This window comes from Carcharodon carcharias, chromosome 1 (assembly GCF_017639515.1).
Source record: "Carcharodon carcharias isolate sCarCar2 chromosome 1, sCarCar2.pri, whole genome shotgun sequence".
In the NCBI taxonomy this organism is placed as follows: Eukaryota; Metazoa; Chordata; class Chondrichthyes; order Lamniformes; family Lamnidae; genus Carcharodon; species Carcharodon carcharias.
In genome coordinates this window covers 166,025,735-166,050,839 of record NC_054467.1, presented here as the reverse complement: position 1 = coordinate 166,050,839, position 25,105 = coordinate 166,025,735, and the positions used below count along the sequence as shown (strand labels likewise).

Below are 25,105 nucleotides of genomic sequence, written 5' to 3'. Positions count from 1 at the left end.
GGAGCCGAGGCCCAAAAAAGTAAGCAGATCTTTTTTTTGTTACTTTCTTTGTGGGTCCGGAGGAGCAGGCATATTCCTCTAGGACCAACTTGAAAGGCTTGGGATTCCTCTGACCTGGGCTTTCCCCAATCCCTTCACTGCAAGGCCATCCCAGATCTTTGAGTGCCAGGGACCATTTAGGTAGGTCCACCTGACATGTCCCTGCCACCAGCCAGTTACCACTTCCCACCAGATTCAAGCAGGAAACAGCTTGGGGCTTAAGCAGATGAGAGCTGGGAGTTAGAATTTACTGGGCTTATGATAGCGAAAGCTAGAGAGTTTGCTGCCTACCTTAGCTACTGTCTGTGTGACTCTTGCCCTTAGTTAAAGTCATGGCAATTACCTTAAAACAAGAAGAGAGCACCAAGACCAGGCAGACTTATCCTACTTCCTATTGGGCAGATCCCCATGTTGGCATCGTTCTGGGAGGTACAAAAAAAAAAGTGACCTACATTCCAAATATTTGGCAAAGGAATTAATTCATGAATAGCTATCAAAATGTAAAATGAGACATCAAGGTTTGACTGGCCATTTAGTTGAAATGTACTTTTGAGCATCCCTTTAATTCAACCTCAATGTTCATAGCTTCTGAACAAAGTAAATGATGAAATCATAATGCGATACTACTCAGGCAATAACTGATGAAAAAGACTCAAACTCGTGATATGCCAAACTTTTTCTTTTCGATTTACACAGATGTAATTATAGTTGCTTGGTAGTACCAAACCTGAATATTGCTGAAAACGCTCAGCAGGACAAACACAAGAATGACAAATTTGAAATGATTACAACAATTTATATTACAGGAGAAAAGAGTGCTGATTGGTCAGCAAATTGAATCTGATTGGTCGAGGTGCTGGTGGAATTTAAATTCAATTCATAAATCTAGAATTGAAAGCTAGTCTCAGGAATGGTGATGATGAAACCATTATCGATTGTCATAAAAACCCATTGGTTCATCCTTTAGGGAAGGAAATCTGCTGTCCTCATCTGGTCTGGTCTACGTGTGACTCCAGAGCCAGAGCAATGTGGTTGACTTTTAAATGCCCTCTGAAATAGCTTAGCAAGCCGCTCAGTTGTATCAAATTGCTACGGGTAAGTCTATAAGGAATGAATTCGGATGGATCACCCAGCATCGACTTGGCACCTAAAATGACAACGGAAAACCCAATGACATTACCAGTATGCCACCGCCTCCCCGTATATCATGAACAAATAAAAAAAATACCTTTCATGGTTGAATAGCTGGCAGCATGTACAACCCTACGAAATATGAGTGTGAGGATTGCTGCAATGCTAAGTGTTTAAGGGTGAGATGAGAAATATGAATGTTAAATGTGAGGCTTGATGGATGGAGATTGTTGGTAAGTGAATGATGACTCGAGCAGTGACTGAGGCTGGGGTGCAGTTGATAGGATATGGAATTTCAATCATACTCACTGGTCTTGATCACTTGTATGAGGTCTTTGAGCTTCTTGCAGCACTGCATCCAAGCCTACAGGGCTTGAATCCTAGCATTCTCCTCCACAGCTTTCTGCTGCATTTTGACTATGTATCTGGAGGGTCTCATTCCCTGTGCACAGAGAGGATGTCTCTTCTGCTCACTACCTCCTCCACTAAGATCTCCATTACAGCATCTGAAAACCTTGGAGCCAGTCTCTCCCCTGTTGTGCCATTCCTCATACTTTCCCAGATCAACCATGACTATCAACATCTGCTCCAGCCACTATGCACCTCTTCTTTAAGAGTGCTGGCTAGCTTTAAGCATTGCAGACTACCTTTAAGTAATGCCTCTGAAGAAGAGTCATACGGACTCGGAAAGTTGACTCTGTTTTTCTCTCCACAGATGCTGTTAGACCTGCTGGGTTTTTCCAGCATTTTCTGTTTTTGTATCAGGTTTCCAGCATCCGCAGTATTTTGCTTTTACCGTTAAGTCATGCTAGCTACTCATGATGATGGCCCTCTGTTTATGAGTCCAGCCAATCAGCAATGTGGTTAGTGCTGGCTAGATGCAGAGATCATTCAAATGAACAGGCAGCATGAAGTTGGTCTGCTGGCATGGGCTAATTGCACTTTGCAATCCCTGACCCAATTTAGATCCCAAAGGGTAACGTGCCAATCTGGCACAATATAGTCACAAACATGCCAATTGATTAATTAGTAATATAATTAACTTCATAATTGAATACTTTTATCACAGCTACTATATTTAGGATATGTTGGTCTGTTAGCCATTCACATTTGTGCATTCTTGACTTTCCAAATCAGTTACAGTACAGAAACATTTCATATATCTTTATCATTATACTGAAGCCAAAACTATCATGTCAAACACTGTAAAAGCACTGTCGGTAAAACTAAATTCATCTTTGTATATAAGGACAGCATGCAGCCGATCCAAGTTAATGTAGAACTCTCAATACATGCTTGGCAATTCACTTTTTAATGATTCTTCAAAAATACTGTGTATTTTGCTAATTAAGTGTCATTCATCATTTCTCAATCCAGTAGAAGTTAAAATCAGTTAAACATGCTAAAATTCTTTCTTCCATCACTTTCTAATGTGATTTTCTTTAAAAATATAGGTTTAAATTTGATTGTGCATTTCAAACTGTGCACTATTTACAGCCATTCTGATTTTCAAATACACTTTAAGCCTCTTTTGCAAATTGTATTTTTATAAAATTATGGAATATATAGTAGTTAAAATGCAATTTCTGCTCATTATATTTGTTTCCAATCTCACATACCCGGTAAGGCAACTTCAACTCACAGATGTTTAAAAACTAAGTTAAGCATAGTTAGGCTCAAATATTAGCATTTTCTTTAGTTATGAAGTTTCCTCTTCCCAGTTCTAATACTATAGGGGCTTATCAATTATTTAAAAATAAACATTCTTTCTCCATATATATTTCAGTATTGATATGATTATAATCAAATGGAATCTACTGCTCCCTTGAGCATCACTCACTGATGTATAATTGAATATGTGTTTCTCCTTAATACTGTAAAATAACACATACAACAAATGCAAACATAGGTTGAACAATCTTTGCCTATATGTTATGCTTTCCATCGATTCTATATAATGTGCTTTTCACTTAAGCTTCATTGGCTGGCACATGGAGTGAATGCATAAACCATTCAGACAGAATCTACCTTCACTTGATTATTGTTTGTCATTAAAGGAGATGGTTTACTTTTATTTCTGTCAGGCACATCATTAGAACTCTCTGGAAAGAAAATCCTTGCAGTGCAGAGAGAGATTATAATTCTCTTGTACTCTCTTCTGAAATTCTGGTTCAACAGTCCATAGATAATAGCATTAAGGCAGCTGTTGAAATATGCCATGAAATAACTGGCTACAAATAGCCATTCTGGGATCCTTGGGGCAATTGCATCTGGGTTGACAGCTACAACAAGACCAATAAAATTAAGGGGCGCCCAGCAAACTGCAAAGAGCACAAAGACCACAAACATCGTCACAAAGTTCCGCAAGTCGTGGGGCTTCAGCTTGAGTTTCATGTCTGGCTTTACACGTCTTCTGACCTGGATGACAAGGACCCATATTCTCAAGTAACAAAAGGTGACAATAGCAATAGGGAGGATAAAATGAAAAAACACCACCGAGATAGTGTAGGCAGAGCTCACAGATTGCACAAAAGTACATGAGTAGACTCTCGGATCATATTGCAAAGATCCCACAAACAGATTTGGAACGATTGCTATAAATGTCAGGGTCCAAATGAGGATTACAAAGCACAGGGAATTCTTGTCACTGTAGAGCTTGTCGTACTTCAGGCTGTGACAGATGTAGCAATACCGATTGATGGCAATACCAGTGATATTGAAAATTGATCCAATCACACTCAAACCCATCAGGAAACCACTGATTTGACAATGCATGTAGCCCAGATTCCAGCCGTTGTGAAATATAGATGTCAAAACCATCGGGTATGGATAGATTGCTACTATTAGATCTGCAATGGCCAGGCTGACAACAAATATATTTCCTGTTTAAGCAAAGAAAGAGAAAAAGAGAAATTTATATCTATTCCTATATATATGTATACATAAAAAGTTTGTGTATATAAAACTATAAAATATCATATTTATTTGTAAGGCAAACAATTCATAAATACAAAAATCAAGTACTACTTGTTGAAAATTCATTTAAAACCTTAAATGTGAATGATGTTACATCATAAAACAGGAATAAATGGAAATATTGATTTTTATTAAAAAAAGGGTTTTGGCAGCCAGTTTCCAGTTTACAAATTTCCTGACAACTCACTGTAAGTTCTGAGAGTCCAGTCAGGGACTGGTTGTAACAGCATACAATAAATGAACAGCAGTTCTTGGTCATTCAGGCCATCCACTCAATCTGGCCTGTTCTGTCTTTCAATCAGGTAACGGCAATCTGCTATACCACATCTCCATTTTTCCACCTTTGCTCTATATCTCCTGATACCTTTAGATAACTAAATCTTTCAATGTCAGCCTTGAAATTTCAACTGAACCAGCATTCACATCCTTATGTGCAGGGTGGGGAGGGCCAATTCCACATTGTCATTGCCTTTTGTGAGAAAAATGCTTTCTGGTTTCATTCCAGAATAGCCTAGCTATTATTATTGGAACATAAGAAATAAGAGCAATAAGATTGGCTAAATTACTACATTAACTCCACTTTCCTTCCCTATTCCCATGCCTCTTGATTCCTTTAGTGTTCAAAAATCTATCAGTCTCAGCTTTGAAATGATTGAGCTCCCAATCCCTCTGAGAAGAGGATTCCACAGATTGACAAACCACTGAGTGAAGAAATTTCTCCTCACCTCATTCCTAAATGCCTGTCCCTTAACCTGAGACTATGCTTCCTAGTTTTAGACTACCCAGCATGAGAAACAGCCTCTCCACATCCACTCTGTCGAGGCTTCTGAAGGATTTTATGCATTTGAATTAACTTGATTAACAACTCTGTAGGGAACAATGACAGGCAGAAGAAAGAACAAGAGCAGGCCACCGTGAGTGTATTAAACCACTGAAATTTAGACATCAGCCTCAATTCTCTGAACTCTCCAAATGGGTCAAGTTGTCAACTATGGGATTGGACATTCTGTGTTTTGTGAGCATTGCTTATTATCTAAAATATAAATCAGACAATAGCAGGATCACCTCCTGATATGATCTCCTAATGTCTTCAATATACTTTTTTTTTTGCAATATGGGGAGGCACACAATTTCCCCACCTGCAGTTTTCTCTTCTCCCCATCTTCTGTTATCCTACTCTCAGTTTTTCCATTCATCCCTGCCCTGTGGTTCCCATTCTCAGTTTTTATTCTTCCCGACCCTCTGAATCCTGTTCTCTGTTCTGTCTCCTCCCAGCCCTGATTCCCTGCCCTCAGTTTCCTCAATTCCCTGCACCCAGTTTCACGCCTTTCCTGCTCTCTAATTCCCTGTCTTTGCATTCCTGTCTTCCTCATCTTCTGACTCCCTGCTGCCATCAGTTTGATCCCCACTGCACCTGATCACAAGCAGCCTCCTAGTTCTTCAAACATTTCAAACAACTGCTGGCACAAGCAAAAATATTCAATAATAGTGGGCACAACCTTCATATAGTAAAAACAACATTTGTAAAAGTCATGAGACTGAATGTCGCATGATGAAGCATCTCATGGTTGGATGTCATGAGGTTAGACTGTCATATGATCAAACCTCCAGGAATGCCTCAAACCAGAAATAAAAACGGAAAGTGCTGGAAATAGTCAGCAGGTCTGGCAGCATCTGTGGTGAGAAACTGAGCTAACCTTTCAGGTTTAAAGGTCACAGACTTGAAAAGTAAACTCGGTTTCTCTCTCTCCACAGGTACGGTCTGACTTGCTGAGTATTTCTAACACTTTTTTCAGATTTTCAGATTTCAGATTTCCAGCGTCTGTGGCATTTTGCTTTTGCCTCCATCCTGTTTTGGCCACTCTAAATTGGGACCCCATCAAACTTCTCAGGTGGACATAAAAAACCCAATGGCCTTTTTTGAAGTCGTGCTGGTGAGTTCTCCCAGTGTCCTGACCAACAGAAATCCCTCAACCAATACCTAATCAAACAAATTATCTGGTTATATTTCATTGCTGTCCACAGCTGCTTGCTGCATTTCCTACATTACAGCAGTGGCTACAGTTTAAAACAATTGGACGTAAAGCACTTTGAAATGTCCTGAGCTTGCAAAAGATGCCAAATGAAAGCAAGTTATTTCTTTCTATAGAAGTGCTGCTACCAGAAAGAGGTACTTTAACGAACGGGAAAATCCCATTAGGCCCAACAAGCTTTTTTTTTCAGGGATTATTCCCACATCTCACTTCCTCACCTTTTCCCTCAATCCCATTTCATGCTTCAGAAACAAATTTAATTGTCTCTTAAATTCGTTTAACTTGCAACTTTGATGATCTTCCTTAGTATCTTATTCCACAACTTGATTACTAGTTGGATGAAAATGTTTCATCAGGCTTCGCCTGATCAGCAAGTTTTTAAATTGTCCCCAATATTTGGGACATTCACAATACCGAATCTGTTGTCACCGATGTTCCCTTTAAAATTTGTTGCATGGTGGCCTGCTTTTTCAGTGCCTGGTCAGTTTAAATTTGTGCATTGCAGAAAAGGGCTTGTATGGTTTCTTCCACTAAGCACCCTCAAGAATTTTGGCTGTCACTTTCTTCACAAGTTTGAAAATTTCAAGATTATTGCACAAAATAGAGCTCATGGGATTGGGGTAATGCATGAATGGAGGATCAATTAGTGGATTCTATTGAAACATAGAATCCGCAGGGGGCTTGATAAGGTAGATGCTCAGAGGCTGTTCCTCCTGAATGGGGAGTATAGAACCAGTGGTCACAGTCTCAGAACAAGGGGTCAATGATTTTGGACTGAGATGAGAAATTTCTTTACTCAAGAAGTTGTGAAATTTTGGAATTCTCTACCTCAGAGAGTGCTCAGTTATTGAGTATATTGAAGACAATAGCTTTTTGGATACTGAGGGAATCAAAGGATATGGAGATAGTACAAGGTGATGGAGTTGAGGTGATCAGCCATGATCTTATTGAGTGGCGAAGCAACTCGAAGAGGCTAATCCTGCACTTATATTCTCACTTCCTTATGAAATATCTAAGGATGAAAATAGAAGAGATCTAATAAAAACTGATAGACTTCTATTTGGCCTTGTGACATGATGGTCTTGTCTTTGTATCTGGAGATTTCAGTTTGATCTCCTTTTAGAGACTGCTGTTCCATTGTGAAAAGGAAAAACAAAATCTTTAGATTTTTATAGCTGCTTTTGCAACCTCAGGACATTTTTTTAAAAATTCATTCATGATATGTGGGCTTCGCTGGCTGGGCCAGCATTTATTGCCCATACCTAGTTGCCCTTGAGAAAATGGTGACGAGCTGCCTTCTTGAACCACTGCAGTTCATAATGGTGTACGTACACCCAAAGTGCTGTTAGGAAGGGAGTTCCGGGATTTTGACCCAGCAACAGTGAAGGAATGGTGATATATTTACAGGTAAGGATGGTGAGTGACTTGGAGGGGAACCTTCAGGTGATGATGTTCCCATCTATCTGCTGCTCTTGTTCTTCTAGGTGGTAGTGGCCGTGGGTTTGGAAGGTGCTGTCTAAGGAGCCTTGGTGAATTCCTGCAGTGCATCTTGTAGATGGTACACACTGCTGCTACAATGCGTCGGTGGTGGAGGGATTGAATGTTTGTGCCAATCAAGCGGGCCACTTTGTCCTTGACAGTTTCGAGATTCTTGAGTATTGTAGGAGCTGCATTCATCCAGGCAAGTGGGGAGTATTCCATCGCACTCCTGACTTGTACCTTGTGGACAGGCTTTGGGGAGTCAGGAGGTGAGTTATTCGTTGCATGATTCCTAGCCTCTGACCTGCTCTTGTAGCCACAGTATTTATGTGGATAGTCCAATTCAGTTTCTGTTCAATGGTAACCCCCAGGATGTTGATAGTGGGGGTTTCAGAGAAGGTAATGCCATTGAACATCAAGTGATAATGGTTGAGTTCTCTTTTGTTGGAAGTTGTCATTGCCTGACACTTGTGTGGTGCGAATTTTACTTGCCACTTGTCAGGCCAAGCCTGGATATTGACCAGGTCTTGCTGCATTTGGACATGGACTGCTTCAGGATCTGGAAGAGTCACGAATGGTGCTGAACATTGTGCAATCATCAGCGAACATCCCCACTCCTGACCTTATGATAGAAGGAAGGTCATTGATGAAACAGCTGAAGATGGCTGGGCCTAGGACACTACCCTAAGGAACTCCTGCAGTGATGCCCTAGACCTGAGATGACTGACCTCCAACAAACTACAACTACCTTCCTTTGTGCTAGCTATGACTCCAACAAGCAGAGAACTTTCTCCCTGATTCCCATTAACTCCAGTTTTGCTAGGGTTCCTTGTTGCCACACCCAGTCAAATGCTACCTTTGTGTTAAGGGCAGTCACTCTCACCTCACCTTGGTTCAGCTCCTTTGTCTATGTTTGATCCAAAGCTGGTTCAAAGGTCAGGAGCTGAATGGCCCTGGTGGAACCCAAACTGAGCATCAGTGAGCAGTTACTGCTAAGCAATAGTGCCCAGAGTTAATGTTGATAGCACTATTGAGGACCACTTCCATCACTTTACTGATGATGAAGAGTAGACTGATGAGGTGGTAATTGGCCGGGTTGGATTTGTCCTGCTTTTTGTGTACAGGACATACCTGGGCAATTTTCCACAGAACTAGGTGGATGTCAGTGTTGTAGCTGCACTGGAACATAGCCTTCGCAGAATCCAATGCCTTCATTGTTTCTTGATATCATGCTGAGTGAATCGAATTGACTGAAGATGGCATGAGATGGTGGAAGGGGACAAGATGGATCATCCCCTTGGCACTTCTGGCTGAAGATTGTAGCAAATGCTTCAGCCTTATCTTTTGCACTGATGTGCTGGGTTCCTCCCTCAGTGAAGATGGGGATATTTGTGGAGCCTCCTCCTCCAGTAAGTTGTTTAATTGTCCATCACCATTCACCACTGGATGTGCCAGGACTGCAGAGCTTAGATCTGATCTGTTAGTTGTGGGATCACTTAGCTCTGTCTATCACTTGCTGCTTATGCTATTTGGCTTGCAAGTAATCCTGTGTTCTAGCTTCACCAGGTTGACACCTCAGTTTTAGGTATGGCTGATGCTGCTCCTGGCATGTCCTCCTGTACTCTTCATTGAACCAGGGTTGATCCCCTGGCTTGATGGTAATGGAAGAGTGCGAGATATGATGGGCCATTAGATTACAGGTTGTGCTCAAGTACAATTCTGCAGCTGCTGATGGCCCACAGCGCCTCATGGATGGCCAGTCTTGAGTTGCTAGATCTGTTTGAAACCTATACCATTTAGCATGGTGGTAATTCTGCACAACATGATGGCGGTTACCCTCAATGTGAAGGTGGGACGTCATTTGCACAACGACTGTGCGATGGTCACTCCTACCGATACTGTCATGGATAGATGTATCTGTGGCAGGCAGGTTGGTGAGGATGAGGAAGTATGTTTTTCGCTCTTGTTGGTTCACTCACCACATGCTGCAGACCCAGTCTAGCAGCTGTGTCATTTAGGACTCTGCCAGCTTGGTCAGTAGTAGTGCTACAGAGTCATTCTTGGTGTTGGACACTGATGTTCTCCATCCAGAGTACATTCTGCACCCTTGACACCCTCAGTGCTTCCTCCAAGTGGTGTTCAACATGGAGGAGCACTGATTCATCAGCTGCAGGAGGGTGGTATGTGGTAATCAACAAGAGGTTTCCTTGCCTATGTTTTACCTGATGCCATGAGACTTCATGGAGTCCAGAGTTAATGTTGATGACTCCCAGGGAAACTCTCTCCTGACTGTATACCACTGTGCTACCATCTCTGCTAGGTTGGTCCTGCTCATGGGACAGGACATACCCAGAGATGGTGATGGTGGTGTCTGTTGCATTATCTGTAAGATATGATTCTGTGAGGTTGACTATGTCAGGCTGTTGCTTGACTTGTCTATGAGACAACTCTCCCAATTTTGCCACTAGTTCAGACATTAATAAGGAGGAGTTTGCAGGGTCGACAGGGCTGAGTTTGTCGTTGTTGATTCTAGTACCTAGGTTGATGCTGACTGGTCTGTCCAGTTTCATTCCTTTTTTGAGGCTTTGAAGCATTTTGATGGAACTGAGTGTGAGGCCATTTAAAAATCAACCACATTGCTGTGGGTCTGGAATCACATGTAGGCCAGTTCAGGCATGGTAAGCAGGTTTCCTTCCCTAAAGTGTTTCAGTGAACCAGAAGGGTTTTTACAATTGTTGTTCCAACAATCAACAATGGTCTCGTCATCATTAGATTTTTAATTCCAGATTTTGATTGAATTCAAATTCAAATTCCACCATCTGCCATGATGGGATTCAAACCCAGGTCCCCAGAGTATTAACCTGGGTTTCTGCATTACTTGTCCAGAGACAATACCACTATGCTATTGCCTCCCTCTACCTTGCAGGGTTTCAATCTCACCTTCCGAGATTATTTTCCCCTGGTTCTCTGAGTACACTCATGCTTCACCTTCCAAGCATAATTTCAGATCTTTGGCTGTGTAAAACACCACTGCTTCAAAGGAGCACTTTTGCTCCAGCAACTCGCATCATGGAGTAACCAATCTTTGGCTGTCTTCTTGGATCTTCATTGCTTCTCTCATGTCCATTTCACTTAAAGCCTGCTCCCTACATATCTTTCTTTAATTTGGCGGCTATTTTTCTGTTCCTTTCTTTTAACTTGACTTAACGGGACCTATTTCTATCCCAACTTTTATCCCTTACCTGGAACTTCCTTTGGGATCTTTCCATGTCCCCCTCCCTGGTGTGGGACCTTGTCCCTGTTCCCCTCCCGTGTTCCTCTCCCTGGGACACCTACTTGATGATGGCACTCTGTATCAGGTCATCTGACCTGTAGTTTTCACATCATTCTTTTCCTTTCTTCTGCACAGTCTCACAGGTTCCTCAGCTGAAGAACATAAAATGGGAGCACTGAGCACGTGCCGCCAGTTCCCAGCCATGCTTACGTGGGAGACCTAAGGTTCATCAGGAGCAGAGTTCCTGACCTTTGAACTAAAGAAGGTGAGTTTGAGTATCATCACAATATTGGCCAGGACACTGGGCATAACTCTCTTGCTCTTCTGCGAAATAGTGCATGGAATCTTTTACATCCATCTGAGAGGCAGACAGCAACTCTTTCTAATGCCTCATTCATAAGACAGCACCTCCAATAGCCTCCCTCAGTACTGCACTGAAGTGTCAGCCTGGATTATTGTGCTAAAATCTCAGGAGTGGGAGCTGAGAGTGTTATCAACTGAGCTCCAGCTGGCAAAAAGCACAAACTTTTCTCTGCATCAAAAACAGCTATTTTAGTGCAATTTGGGAAAGTGCTTTGGTTCACTAACAGTCTTCTTATAATTCCCTAAGAATTCTAAGTGCTTTAAAATATGGATGACGTAGCTAACATTGGAAGATTCACTGGGCTTCATTTCAGTTTACAGCTTTCAGCCAGGACAAACCGATCAAAGGAATATTGGAACAGAGTAGGGCATTCAGCCCCTCGAGCCTGCTCCACCATTCACTTACCCAAAAGAAATTAATCAATCCAGCCTTGAAAGCCTCAATTCTCCCCAGATTCACAGCCTTTTGCTGGACATCATTCCAGATTTCTACCAACCTTTATGTGAAAAGATGCTGACTGATTTCATGGATTTTGCCATGGTAATGAAAGCAAAATCTATTGTCATGTTGTCACTGAAACTGATGGCAACTTCTGGGCCCAGATTTTCATGTAGGGACAGGGAAACGTGAGCTGGACACTTTTATAAGTTCTGACATGCAAATAACTGACTTCACCTGGGATTTTTGTTTTCTTCATGCCTATTTCAGCTTTGCAGTGTGATTTGCGAACCACAATACAGTCCAGGAGGAGAGTGATCGTGTGAGTGTGGCAATGGGGAGGTTAGAAGGCCCACCTCATTCTCAGAGACAGCAAATCAGCTCCCCTAAACTTCACCCCCCCCCCAACCCCCTGATCTACTTATGCTCCCTTAGATCCCCATGACCCCTCAGATTCCCCATGCCACCTTATGGATCCTCCATAGCCATTCATCCAGTATCCACTGTGTACAGTCCTCAGGAGCTATGCAATAGCAATCTGTAAACAAAGTGAACCTGTGACAATCTAATAAATCTCTCATTTGAAGATCGGTCTTTGACACTGCAAAAAAAACTGTACTGCATAGAAAAGATAAACTAATCACTTAAGTGGCCCTTAGGTTGTGCAAGTAAACAACCATGGACTCAGAAACCATATCACGGACAATATATTATTACAACCTCTTAAAACTGTCAGTCATTCTCCTGAGCAGTTGTATCAATAAACCATTAGCTTTTGGAACTCTACCAAACATTCATGATGGCCACAGCTAAAGCATTTGCTTATAACTCCAAGAGCCTGATGCTTATAACTCCAAGCTTGAAATTGAAAGAACAGATAGCGTCTTTTCCATGTCAAAGCAAATTACCTGTCAATCAGAGAGGAGAGGAGGGGATGGGGTGCAGGGTAGGAGGTGCTTAGGTTTTTTTTAAACTTTCAAAAACAGGTGTGTTTTTTCATATACAGAGCTGTCTGTACATTTTAATCCCAGTATAACTTTTGTATTTCCATGTTCCTCTGTGTATGTGCAGACTCCAGGGGCTAGATCTTTATCTCATCATGGAGGTCGAGCTTGCAAAATGCAAAACATAGGCCCAGATTTTTGCCATGATGGAGAGGCTCATTGGGTGCAAGGCCTTGAGCGTAAAATTCACATGCACTTTCTCAGTGGTGTGGTCCCCATTGTGAGGGCCACAGGAAAATTATATTTTGTCCTGCATATTGTTTTTGTGTGCTGGTGCAGCTTTTGTAAACCCTGAAATAAAACATGCCTCATTAGAGAGTTTGTGAACACTGTGGGAAGCCTGCAGAGGAGTTGGAAACATTTTGAAAGGTAAGCGCTAAATGATTTGGCACCATCAAATGTCTCTATTAGATGCTGCAACATAATGTAGATGTGTCTAAATATCCAAACATGGCAGAGGCTTTACCAAGCTTCTGTTGCTATATTTTTGATTACATTATGGCACTTTCTCCAATGGAAAAAATATTGGTACACATGTCAACACTTTCATAAAGGTGGTCAATGTAATGATCAGCTTATCTTTGCAGGATGTTTAAGATAAATGTCATGAGTGTTTGTTTGGACATTCAAGTTTATGTCCAAAGCCCTTAGTTCCTGCTGATGAGCTGGCAGATTTAGCACTTAGGTGCCGAGTATGGAAGGGCCAGGCAAGGCTGGTCCTGCTGATCCATTTGTGTTGAGCTAGCTGAAAGTCTCCCGGGTGTCCCTGCCTCCTTGGTGTAGTCCCGGGTCAGCGTTTAGCCCCTGTGTTTCCTCATGCTCAGAATCAGTGTGCGGCCGCATCTACTGCGTACCTCCTTTCCAGCGCAAGATTGTGGAGAGTGCAGTGTGCAATCATTATCACCGACACACAATCTAGGGGGTATTGGAGTACAACCCGAGGAGGCGTCTTGAGAAGACGAGAAGCGCATCTTGAGAAGACCGACGGCTCTCTCCACCACAGCCCTTGTGGAGGTATGGCTCCTATCGTACCGCTGCTCAGCTTCTGATATTAGATGGCCGAGAAGCGCAATGAGCCACCTTCTGAGGGGATAGCCTTTGTCACCCAGCAGCCATCCATCAAGCCAGGCTGGAGCGCTGAAGAGCCCCGGCATCTGGGAGTGTCTGAGGATGTAGGTATCGTGGGGGCTGCCTGGGTATCTTGCACAGACTTGTAGAATCTGCATCCTGTGATCACACACTATCTGCACGTTCTTGGAGTGGAATCCCTTCCTGTTGACGAAGGTACCGAGCTCACCTGCTGGCACCTTGATGGCCACATGTGTACAGTCTATTGCACCCTGGACACGGGAGAAGCCAGCAATGGCCACAAAGCCTCTGGCTCGCTGTGTCTGACTTGCCTTGTCCCAGTGGAAGTGGATGAAGGTCAATGCACGCCTGAACAGAGCGTCTGTGACCTGCTTGACACAAGTATGGACAGCTGATTGGGAAACACCACAAAGATCACCCACCGAGCCCTGGAAAGAGCCAGAGGCATAGAAGTTGAGGGCAACTGTGATCTTTAGAACCACTGGCTTGGGGTATCCGCCCACACAGTTAGGAGAGATCTTAGGGCCAATCATCTGACAGATGTAGTTGACTGTCTCCCTTGACAGTCAGAGCCTCCTTCGGCACTGCACCTCAGTCATATTGAGGTAGTCCCCTAGCAGCAGGATAGTGGTATCTTCTGTGGCCCCTTCCACCTTGGACTAGCTCTTGGCCCTGCGCCCCTTGTGCATGCACTATACTGCCAAAGGTGACTCCCCCAGAGGCTGAATGTGCACTCCTGGCCTCCTCCTTATTCTAGCCCTCCCTTCCTCCTCAGAGGAGCTGCCTCAGGTGGAGATGTCAGAGCCCATACCCAAGCTAAGGGGAGGCCTCCGGGAAGTTGCAGGCCCGATAAAGATTCCTGACTGCAGAGTGCTGACCTAAAGGTTCAAAGTACACAGGAGCTGCGGGAATTCGATCTGAATTGCTGCAGATCACACGGGAAAGTTTACAGACCAGATTCACGACCCCACTGAATCCCCTGATCCTGCTCATGGATGAAGTTCATTAAAAAGTCTCTTACCCACCTGCCCGTTGCATCCGTGCTCTGACCCGAAGATCGCACAGGTGCCTGAAAATCGTCATCGATTGATGAATTAAGGGCCTTAACTAGCCTATTAATTAATGGCGGGCGCGTGTTGAACTTCATCGCGTGCCCACCCAGTGAAATATCGCGATGACATTGGGATGCTCGCCTGATGTCATCGTGCGTCATTTTAAGCCCAACCCTGACACGCCAAGCAGAAAATTCTGCCTAAAGAGAAAGAGAAAAAGAAAAAGGGAAAATTTTAAGTTCAGAGAGAAAAAGCAAGGAAATTTGATCTCAGCAAAGGAAAACTTAGATTATATGAACAGGGGTGGTAGGAAAACTTGGGGCTGAATTTTACATTCATTGGGCAGGCATGTGCCCAACCCAACTGGGCATAAAATCACACACGATGATGTCAGGCGAGCATCCTGATGCCATCAAGCACTCTCATAATCTTTCGGTCAATGGGCATGAGTGTCGGCAGCGTGCCCGCTGACAATTAAGAGGCCTATTAAGGTCCTTAAGAAATTAATTAATTTATATTTTTCACTGCCCGCTCAACCATTCGGTTGATGGGCAGGCAAATAGGCCAGGTGGCCTTGGATTTTTAACAAGGCCTCGTCTACAGGCGGGATGAGATTTCCAACGGTAAATAAAAATGCATTAAACATTTTCCACCATCATTTTAAACATCTCTCTCTTCATGTGACTGAGTCACATGTCAGGGCATGTTTATATCATCTTCAAAATCTTAATTTTCGTTTCTCCAATTCTTTAGCTGCTTGAGGCAGCTCTGCGCCCTGAGGGAGCTTTCAGTACACGCTCCCCTGTGCATGCACAGACTTCCACGCTTGCCCTCCTCCCGCCCCCACCCGGCAGTGCTGAGCATTTCAGCATGCCTTTCACACTGGCTGGCTGTTAATTGGCCAGCCAGCATGAATTCGCGGTCGGGGGTTGATCGCAGTTGGCGGTCCTGGGCCTGCCCATGGCGCGTTCCCAACAACCTCAAAATTCAGACCTTGAGGATGACTCAGATTCAACTCCTGGGCCAGGATTTCCCGGTCAGCGATCGGGGTGGGGGGTCCGCTCACCGACAAGTAAAATGACGCGGGATGACATCTCCCTACGTTACCCCACCCCATTTAAAGTTTCAAGAAGCGGGGGCTCAGCAGAATCAGCTGTGCATCTGCTGACCTGTCAATGGCCAAGTAAATAAATTACTTAATGGACCTGCCCGTCCTACCTTAAGGTTGGCGGGCAGGCCAGGAACCCCGGCGGGTATTAGAAAAAGTATGAAACCTCATCGATAAGCGGGATGAGGTTTCATGTAGGTTTTTAAATTTTTAATAAAAGTGTCAATGAAAGTGATGGACATGTCCCAACTCATGTGACAGTGTCACATGAGGGTACGTCAGGGGATTTTCTTCTTCTATTGTTAACATTTTAAATTTGGCACCAATCTCCCTGAGGCAGCACTTAGCCTCAGGGAGATGAGTGCGCTCTTTCGTGTGCATGCGTGATAGAGAACTCTTGGCTCAGGGAAAGCCCCCCCAGCCCGCACAGGAAGTGCATAGCGCTTCCTTGTGGACATGATGCTGGGGGAGCTTTAATTGGCCCACCCACGTAAAATGGTGGTGTGCCCCCAATTGGGGGCGACGATCGGAAGGGCGCATCCCACGCCCGCTCCTGAACTCCCACCCCCACCGACGGGGGGGACAATTTTGCCCTGGTGTTGATTTGGCAGGGAATATTCACTTACTGCCTAAATTCAGTGAGAAAGGAGCTGAAATGTACTTTGGGTCATTTGAGAAACTTGCTATACAAAGTTGCAATGATTGAAGCAAAATTTGACAATCTTATTGCAGGGCTTTTAGTGGGGAAGGTGTTAGCAGTCTATTCATCTCTTCTGGATAAACAAAGTGACTATTGAAAGGTTTAGAATTGCTGACCTCAATGTCTTCGCTGGATGCTTACAGGCAGAAATTGGGAAAATTAAGAGACAGAATCAGGCTTCTGTGGAATTTGCGAGAAAAAAGGAAAGATATTTGATAGATGATTTAGGTCTATGAAGGTTGAACAAGATTTTGAAACTCTTAGGGAGGTATTGTTAATGGAAGAATTCAAAAATAGTGCCCCTTTAGGAATAAGGTCCCAACTAGAAGACCTTAAAGTTTCTTAGCTAAGTGCAGCTATTGTAATGGTTGACGATTACAAATTGTCTCACCAGTATGTAGCGGTAAGCCTTTGGGCAGGATTTTGCCCTTGGCAGGGGTGTTCGAGAAGCCGACTGCTGCCGGTGATTGGCTCTGCACCGTGATTTCACGCAGGCGGGACAATTAAGGCCTGCCCTGCGTGGATTGCAAGTGGTGGCGCTGCCTGTGTGGGCGGGGGGTGGAGGGAGAGCCCGGCCTAGCGCTCGGTTTGCACATGCGCAAGAAAGAGTGCTTCAATCTCCCTGAGACACGGAGCTGCTTCAGGGAGATTGAAGTGCTGTGTAAAAAAAAAATGAAGAGAATGAAAATTTAATTAAACATGTCCGCTCATGTGACTCTGTCACATGAGCTGGGACATTTTTTTAAGTAAAAACTTTATTTTTGAATTATATTTATTTGTTTTAGGGGACCTCATCCCGCTCGTGGATGAGGTTCCTAAAATAATGCACAACCCACCTGGCCTTTTCATCTATCTGCTAACCATAAGGTTGGACAGGCAGTGTAAATTTGAATTTCATTAGACTGTTGGTTATCTGCCGGCATGCGCCCAGCAAACGAAATATCACAAAATTGCGCAATGGTGTTGGACGCCTGCCCAATGTCACTGCACATCATTTTACACTCGGGTGTGTCAGGCGCGTGCCCACATGTCGAGCGTAATATTCTGCCCATTGTTTTCAAACCACACAGAAACTGAAGAGTTAAGAACTCTGACACTGAACAGTGTCACTGGTTACAGTGAGGGAAATAGCAAAAATGAGAACACAGAGACTCCTCAGATTACTAAAAAGGACTGAAGAGGATAAGTATGATTCAAAGAGACCAACATTGTTATTTTTGTCATGAGAGAGCTTTTAAAAGCTGGCTGTTGAAAATTAAAAAGCAAGATGGCACCATTTGTAGGATTGCATAGTGTTTCTTTGTAAAATGCTGTACCAGTGGATGGAACTTGTGACAAGCAAATAGTTTTGAATATATTTACTGTTGGAGTACATCAAAGCAGAGAAAATTATAGAAGTTTTGTGTTTAAGAGTGAAGTGACCCCATTGTTATCTGGGGGAAAGTTTTCTCCCCATCAGGAATGGGTTGTGCGTGGGCGGACATGGAGCCGATTGGTGGCCCCAATCAGCTGGGCGCCGCCATTTTACATGGGCAGACCAACTAAGGCCCGTCCAGCATGACACGTGGTGGGAAGTGCTGAGCACTCCCTGTGCGGGTGGGAGAAGGGTTCCCTGAGTCGGGAGTGCGCGTGAAAGAGCACAGAAATCTCCCTAAGGCACAGAGGTGCCTCAAGGAGATTAGTTTTAAGTTTAAAGAGTCTAATAAAGTGTTTTAAAAGTTTTTATGACATGCACCCTCATGTGAAACTGTCACATGAGCTGGGACATGTGCACTAATTTTAATTAAAAAACTTCTAAAAATTTTAAATCATTCATGAAGCCTCATCCCGCCTATGGATGAGGTTCCATGAAAAATGGGAAGGCTGTCTGGACTCTTCGCCTACCTGCCAACCTTAAGGTTGGACGGGCAGCCCTTTAAAGCCAACCTAATAAACTAAATCAACAAAATGAGGTATAAAGGAAACACAGCCCCTAAGTTCAGTTAGCTGTAAAACCAAAGACAAAGTTTAAAGAAAACTTACAAACATCAAATCAAAATGTGATTAAAGGGGTCAATAAAGCACCCCAACCCACGCGGTGCCCACCGGGCATGGAAGGCCTCAACAGTGCCGGCAGACACCACATGCTCCCTCTCCAGGGACACCTGGCCGCAAACATAGCCACATAAGAGGGCCAAACAATTGGGTGGGATGACCCCCTCGATTGCCCGCTGCCTGGACCTGCTGCCCGGACCTGTTAATGGCTAATTTGGCCAAGCCCAGGATCAGAGTCACGAGGAGGTCCTCCTCCTTCCCGACCCCCTTCCGCACCGGGTGTCCGTAGATCAGGAGCGTGGGACTGAAGTGCAAACAAAACGGTAATAAAAGGTTTTTTAAATAACTGAAAAGGGAGTGCAGCCCACCACACCCTACATAAGCGTGGTCCACAGACTCCACAAGACCACAAAAAGGGCGGGTATCCTGGGAGTCCATGAACCAACACATTCTACGATTGTATGGGACTGCTGCGTGCAACACCCTCCACCCCAAGTACCCGAAGGAAAGTGGGAGGACACCTCCGTAGAGGGCCTCCCAACGGGGACCTCTGCCGCCAGACGGTAACAAGGCATGCCAGGGCGTGTCCGGGCGGTGGGCGAGGGCAAGGAAGTGAAGGATGTGCAGCAACAGCCCATACAGGAAACTCCTCCCTGCCATGCTAAATGACACGGAGGGCATGTCCCCGATGTGGCTCATATTGCGGGGCACTGGCATCCGAGGGAGGGCTCGGGGTTTGGGGACAATATGGAATTCCATCCAAACAGGGGAAAGTTCAGACGGAAGAGGTTGGACTGGCAGCTTTCTCAATAGGCTTAATTAGTTCATTAATGGCCTTAACAGGCCTTTGACAGTTCAACGGGTGTGCAGCCTACTTGGCTATGCACCCGCCAAACTGAAAATCTAAATGACACGCGGTGACGTTGGGATGCACGCCCGATGTCACCCCATGTCATTTATCACCTCAGTGAGCCGAAGATTCAGCCCCTGGTAAAGCAGGCAAGTTGGTCATTATTCTTAGGGATAAGGGGTCAGCTCAATTGCTGATGTTGGCAGGTGACAGGAATTTCCTTCCAGAACATCTGCTAAATAGAAATGTATGTTGGAAGTTGTTTATCCACCCTGTTGTACAGAGTTAATTTAAAATGTGGTTTAATTTCCAGACTTGTAAAGATGGGGATTGTGCCTAAATTACCTATTAAAGGTTTTGATTTTATATTAGGAAATGGCCTGGCTAAGAATATAATATTGCTGTCTCCAGAAAAGCCTGGTGAAGCTGTTAAAACTGAAAATGTATAAGAGAAATTGAGTCACATATAAAAATCCATGACTTTCAGTAATCCTGCTGCAGAAATTACTATTTCAACTAAATGTAAATTCAAAGGGTCAGACGTTAATGTTAAAAGGATGTTGGAGCACCTGACTGACAGAAAAGGGTGAAGCGCAGCTGGAGACAAGTTAAAGATGTGTGAATTAAACATTCAGGCAGAACCTGCAGTAAGGAATGATGGTATGTTAGATGGTTCTCAAATGAGACCATATTTGTAGAAGTTAAAAGTAAAAAGGGGGCAATCATTTTGCTGGGAGAGTAGTACAAGCCTGCAAACAGTCCGGGGGGGAACAGATGAGGCAAATGTAGGCAATATGTAGGCAAATCTCAGAAGTGTAAAAATAATAGGGTAATAATAGTAGGGGATTTCAACTTCCCCAATATTAACCGAGAAATGGCCTGGCTTAGAGGGGGGAGAATTCTTAAAGTGTAGCCAGGAGAGTTTTTTGAACCAGCACGTAGAAATTCCTACAAGAGAAGGGGTGGCACTGGACCTAATCTTAGGGAATGAAGCCAGGCAAGCAGTAGAAATGTCAGTGGGGGAACATTTTGGGATAGTGACCATAACACTTTTAAATTTAACGTAGTTATGGAAAAGAACAAAGATGGACTGGAATTAAAGGTCCTGAATTGGGGGAAGGCTGATTTCAATATGATAAGACAGGATCCGGCCATAGTGGACTGGGAGCAGCTATTTGTAAGAAGGTCTACATCAGACCGGTGGGAGTCATTCAAAAAGGAAATAGTGAGAGTTCAGGGCTAACATATTCCTGTAAAAGGGGCTCTGACACTAATTTTCAAATCCTCCCTGGCCACAGGAGAGGTGCCAGAGGACTGGAGGACAGTGAATGTGGTCCCATTATTCAAGAAGAGTAGTAGGGAAAAGCCAGGTAATTACAGGCCAGTGAATCTAACATCAGTGGGAGGGAAACTACTGGAAAAACCTCTGAGGGACAGGGTTAATCTCCACTTGGAGAGGCAGGGATTAATCAGGGATAGTCAGCATGGGTTTGTCAGGGGGAGATCATGTCTAACAAATTTGATTGAATTATTCTAGGAGGTGACTAGTTGTGTAGATGAGGGTAGTGCAGCAGATGTGGTCTACATGGACTTCAGTAAGGCTTTTGACAGGATCCCGCTTGGGAGAATGGCCAGGAAGGTAACAGTCCATGGGATCCAGGCCAATTTGGCAAATTGGATCCAAAATTGTCTCAGTTGTAAGAGGCAGAGGGCGATGGTCGAAGGTTGTTTTTGCATTTGGAAGCCTGTGACGAGTGGTGTACCACAGGTATCTGTGCTGGGATGCTTGCTATTTGTAGTGTACATTAATGATTTAGGCGTGAATATAGGAAGTATCCCAGTAAGTTCGCAGCTGACATGAAAATTGACGGTGTCGTAAATAGTGAGGAAGAAAGCCTTAGATTACAGGACAATATAGATGGGCTGGTAAGATGGGCAGAGCAGTGGCAAATGGAATTTAATCTTGAGAAATGTGAGGTGATGTATTTTGGGAGGACGAACACGGCAAGCGAATACACAATGAATGGTAGAGCCCTAAGTGGTACAGAGGATGAGAGGGACTTTGGTGCACATGTCCATAGATCCCTGAAGGCAGAAGCACAGGTAGATAAGGTGGTAAATCATATGGGATACTTACCTTTATTAGCCGAGGCATGGAATATAAGAGCAGGGAGCTTATGTTGGAGCTGTATAAAATGCTAGTTAGGCCACAGCTGGAGTACTGTGTGCAGTTCTGGTTGCCACTTTATAGGAAGGACGTGATTGCACTGGAGAGGGTGCAGAGGAGATCCGCCAGGATGTTGTCTGGGCTGGAGCGTTTCAGCTATGAAAAGAAACTGGGTAGGCTAGGGTTGTTTTCCTTAGAGCAGAGAAGGCCGAGGAGTGACCTGATAGAGGTATACAAAATTATGAGGGGCCTAGGTAGGGTAGACAGGAAGGAACTTTTCCCCTTAGTGGAGGTGTCAATAACCAGGAGGCATAGATTTAAGGTAAGGAGCAGGAGGTTTAGAGGTGATTTGATGAAAAATTTTTTCACCCAGAAGGTGGTTAGAATCTGGAAAACATTGCCTGAGGGGGTGGTAGAGGCAGGAACCCTCACAACATTTAAGAAGTATTTAGATGACCACTTGAAATGCCATAGCATACAGGGTTATGGGCCAAGTGCTGGAAAATGGGATTTGAATAGATAGGTGCTTGATGGCTGGCATGAACACAATGGGCCGAAGGGCCAGTTTCTGTGCTATATAACGCGATCGGTTGCATGCCGCCATTTTAAGCGGGTGGGCCAATTAAGGCCCGCCCAGTGTAATGTGTGGCTGGTAGTGCTCAGCGCTACCTGTGCAGGTGGGGGAAGGAGGGAGAGCCGGAGCCTGCGTTCTTTGGTGCTCATGCACGCGAAAGAGCGCAGCAATCTCCCTGAGGCACGGAGCTGCTTCAGGGAGATTAAGTAGATAATAAGTTTTTTAAAAATAAAGAATTATTTAAACACATCCACTCATGTGACAACGTCACATGAGCTGGGACATGTTTGTGAAATTTGCAAAATTTATTTATTAATTTTATAAAACCTTCAGGAAACCTCATCCCACCCATGGCTGAGGTTTCCTGGAAAATGCGGAGGCTGCTTGGGTTCTTTGCCTGCCCGCCAACCTTAAGATTGGACAAGCAGCATTGTTAATAAGGTAAATTGCTTTCTTAATGGTCTTAAAAGGCCTTTGACAGTTCAGCGGGCCCAACACTCTGACGCAAGATAACGTTGGGCTTGCGTCCCGACGACAATGCATGTCATTTCGATATTTTGTTCGGTAGGTGCGTCGGAGGCAGCTGTGCACCTGCCGAACTGTCAATGGTCTACTAAGGCCATTAAGAAAGCAATTTAGCTTATTAACAACACTGCCTGTCCAACCTTCGCATTTTCCAGGAATCCTCAGTCACGGGCGGGATGAGGTTTCCTGAAGGTTTTATAAAATCAATAAGTAAATTTTGCAAACTTCACAAACATGTCCCAGCTCATGTGACACTGCCACATGAGAGGACATGTTTAAATAATGTTTTAACTTTATTTTTAAAAAACTTTTATTATCTACTTAATCTCCCTGAAGCAGCTCCGTGCCTCAGGGAGATTGCTGCGCTCTTTCGCGTGCATGAGCACCAAAGAACACAGGCTCCGGCTCTCCCTCATCCCCCCGCCCGCACAGAAAGCGCTGAATGCTACCAGCTGCACGTTACACTGGGTGGGCCTCGTAAAATGGCGGCACGCAGCCAATCACGGGCAGTGATCAGCTCTGCGCCTGCCCCCACCTGCTCCCACCATAGGTAAGATTCTACCCCATGACACTAACCTGAATAAGAAGTGACAAAGCAGATGGAACAGTACTCAAAGCTAAGGACAAAAGAAAGCACTGCTTTGAAACAGAATGGCTCTGCTTGCAACCAGTACTGATACCGTAGCGCAGGATTTGACGTACCGCAGGCAGGCACGCGCCCGACCTGATCGGGCGAGCGTCTCAACGACATTGTGCACTAATGCGATATTTCAGTCAGTGGGTGCGCAGAAGGGTCGGCAGTGTGTCGGTGACAATTAAGAGGCCCATTAAAAGGTCCTCAATCAAATGATTGAACGCTATTTTTCACTGCCCTTCCAACCTTATGGTTGACAGGCAGGCAAATCAGCCAGGCAGCCTTTGGATTTTTTAAGGAAACCTCAACCACGGGCGGGATGAGCCTTCCAGCAGTACTTAAAAGAAAATTTAATTCAACGTCATTTTTAACATGTCCCTTTTCATGTAACTGAGTCACACGTGGGGACACATTTATATCATTTGTAAAATATTTATTGGTCAGTGTCCAATTCTTCAGCTCCCTGAAGCAGCTTTGTGTCCTCAGGGTGTTGTCTGCATGCACAGCCTTCCTTGCTCGTCCTCCTCCCTCTCCCACCCCTACCCCGGCAGTGCTGCGTGTTTCAGCGCGTCTTTCTCGCTGGCTAGCCAGCCGGCATGAAATTGCGGTCGGGGTCCAATCGCAGGCTGTGGTCCGTTTTGCAGCTGCTCCCGCGCCCGCCCACCATGGGGAAAATCCTGCCCATGGAGCTGCAAGGAAGATACATGCGCTTGAGTTTAAATTAAAACTTCCAAATAACTAAGCTGTCACTCTGGTTAGAAAAGAACTAGATAAAGTTAGTGCTGAAAGGAAGATGAGAAACAAGAAGGATCTAATATAATTTGTGAGCAAACTGAAAAGGAGGTATCGAAATTTTTTGCCTGATTACAAACATAATTTTAACAAAGTGCTTAAAGCAGCTAAAGAGAGTTTCACTTGACAGAAGGATGAACTGCTTACACAGAAGGAGACCGTGTAAAACTGGCACCACCTGGATAAAACACGGAAGCTTTAAATCATCGGGACAAATTTAAAGATAAACGTGGTTCTGAATGAACACAATTCAGGTGTGTGGCAGGTTGAGACATTCTTAACAGACTTGGGTCGAATAATAGTCGTGCGCCAACGGTGGGTTCCACATCCAGAAGATGGCGGCGTTCCAATGTCCAGGCCCGCCGTTGGAGTGAGCCAGATAATACTGCTAATTGGTGGCAATTAACGTAAGGATGGATCACAAATCACCATGCTGTCCAATGAGTGTTGGAGGGCAGGATGTCTATTCTCTGCAGGCTGTGTACCACAACAAAGGTCCAGCACTTTAAAGGGGTCCCTGGTGTGGGTCAGGGTCAGGTGAACCATCAGATGATTAACCAAGTGAATCTACTAAACAGCAAGGGGCATTCTGGAAGGCACAAAGCTGCCCCCAGATTCAGTGAGGCTGCCCTTGGTGCCCTCCTGCATGCAGTATATGATTGACATGACCAGCTCCTACCAAGCACTGGTAAGAGGAGGAAGTCCAGCCAGACTGGTGCTGCGTGGGAGAAGGTGGCCGAAGAGGTCAACAGTGTTGGCATGGTGAGAAGGACTTGGTCCCAGTGCAACAAAAGACCCAATGATCTCATGAGGTTAGCCAGTGAGGATGGCATCAGTATGAG

General features: G+C 44.5%; 1 protein-coding gene across 1 annotated transcript in view; it reads right to left on the bottom strand.

Moving 5' to 3' along the window:
* Positions 1-3,183: 3,183 nt before the first annotated feature.
* LOC121279836 (melatonin receptor type 1A-like) overlaps positions 3,184-25,105 on the bottom strand; it is a 105,919-nt gene continuing 83,997 nt past the window's right edge. The window contains exon 2 of the mRNA XM_041191272.1: positions 3,184-4,052. Coding sequence (XP_041047206.1) covers positions 3,184-4,052 — 869 coding nt within the window. The remainder of the gene's footprint in view (positions 4,053-25,105) is intronic.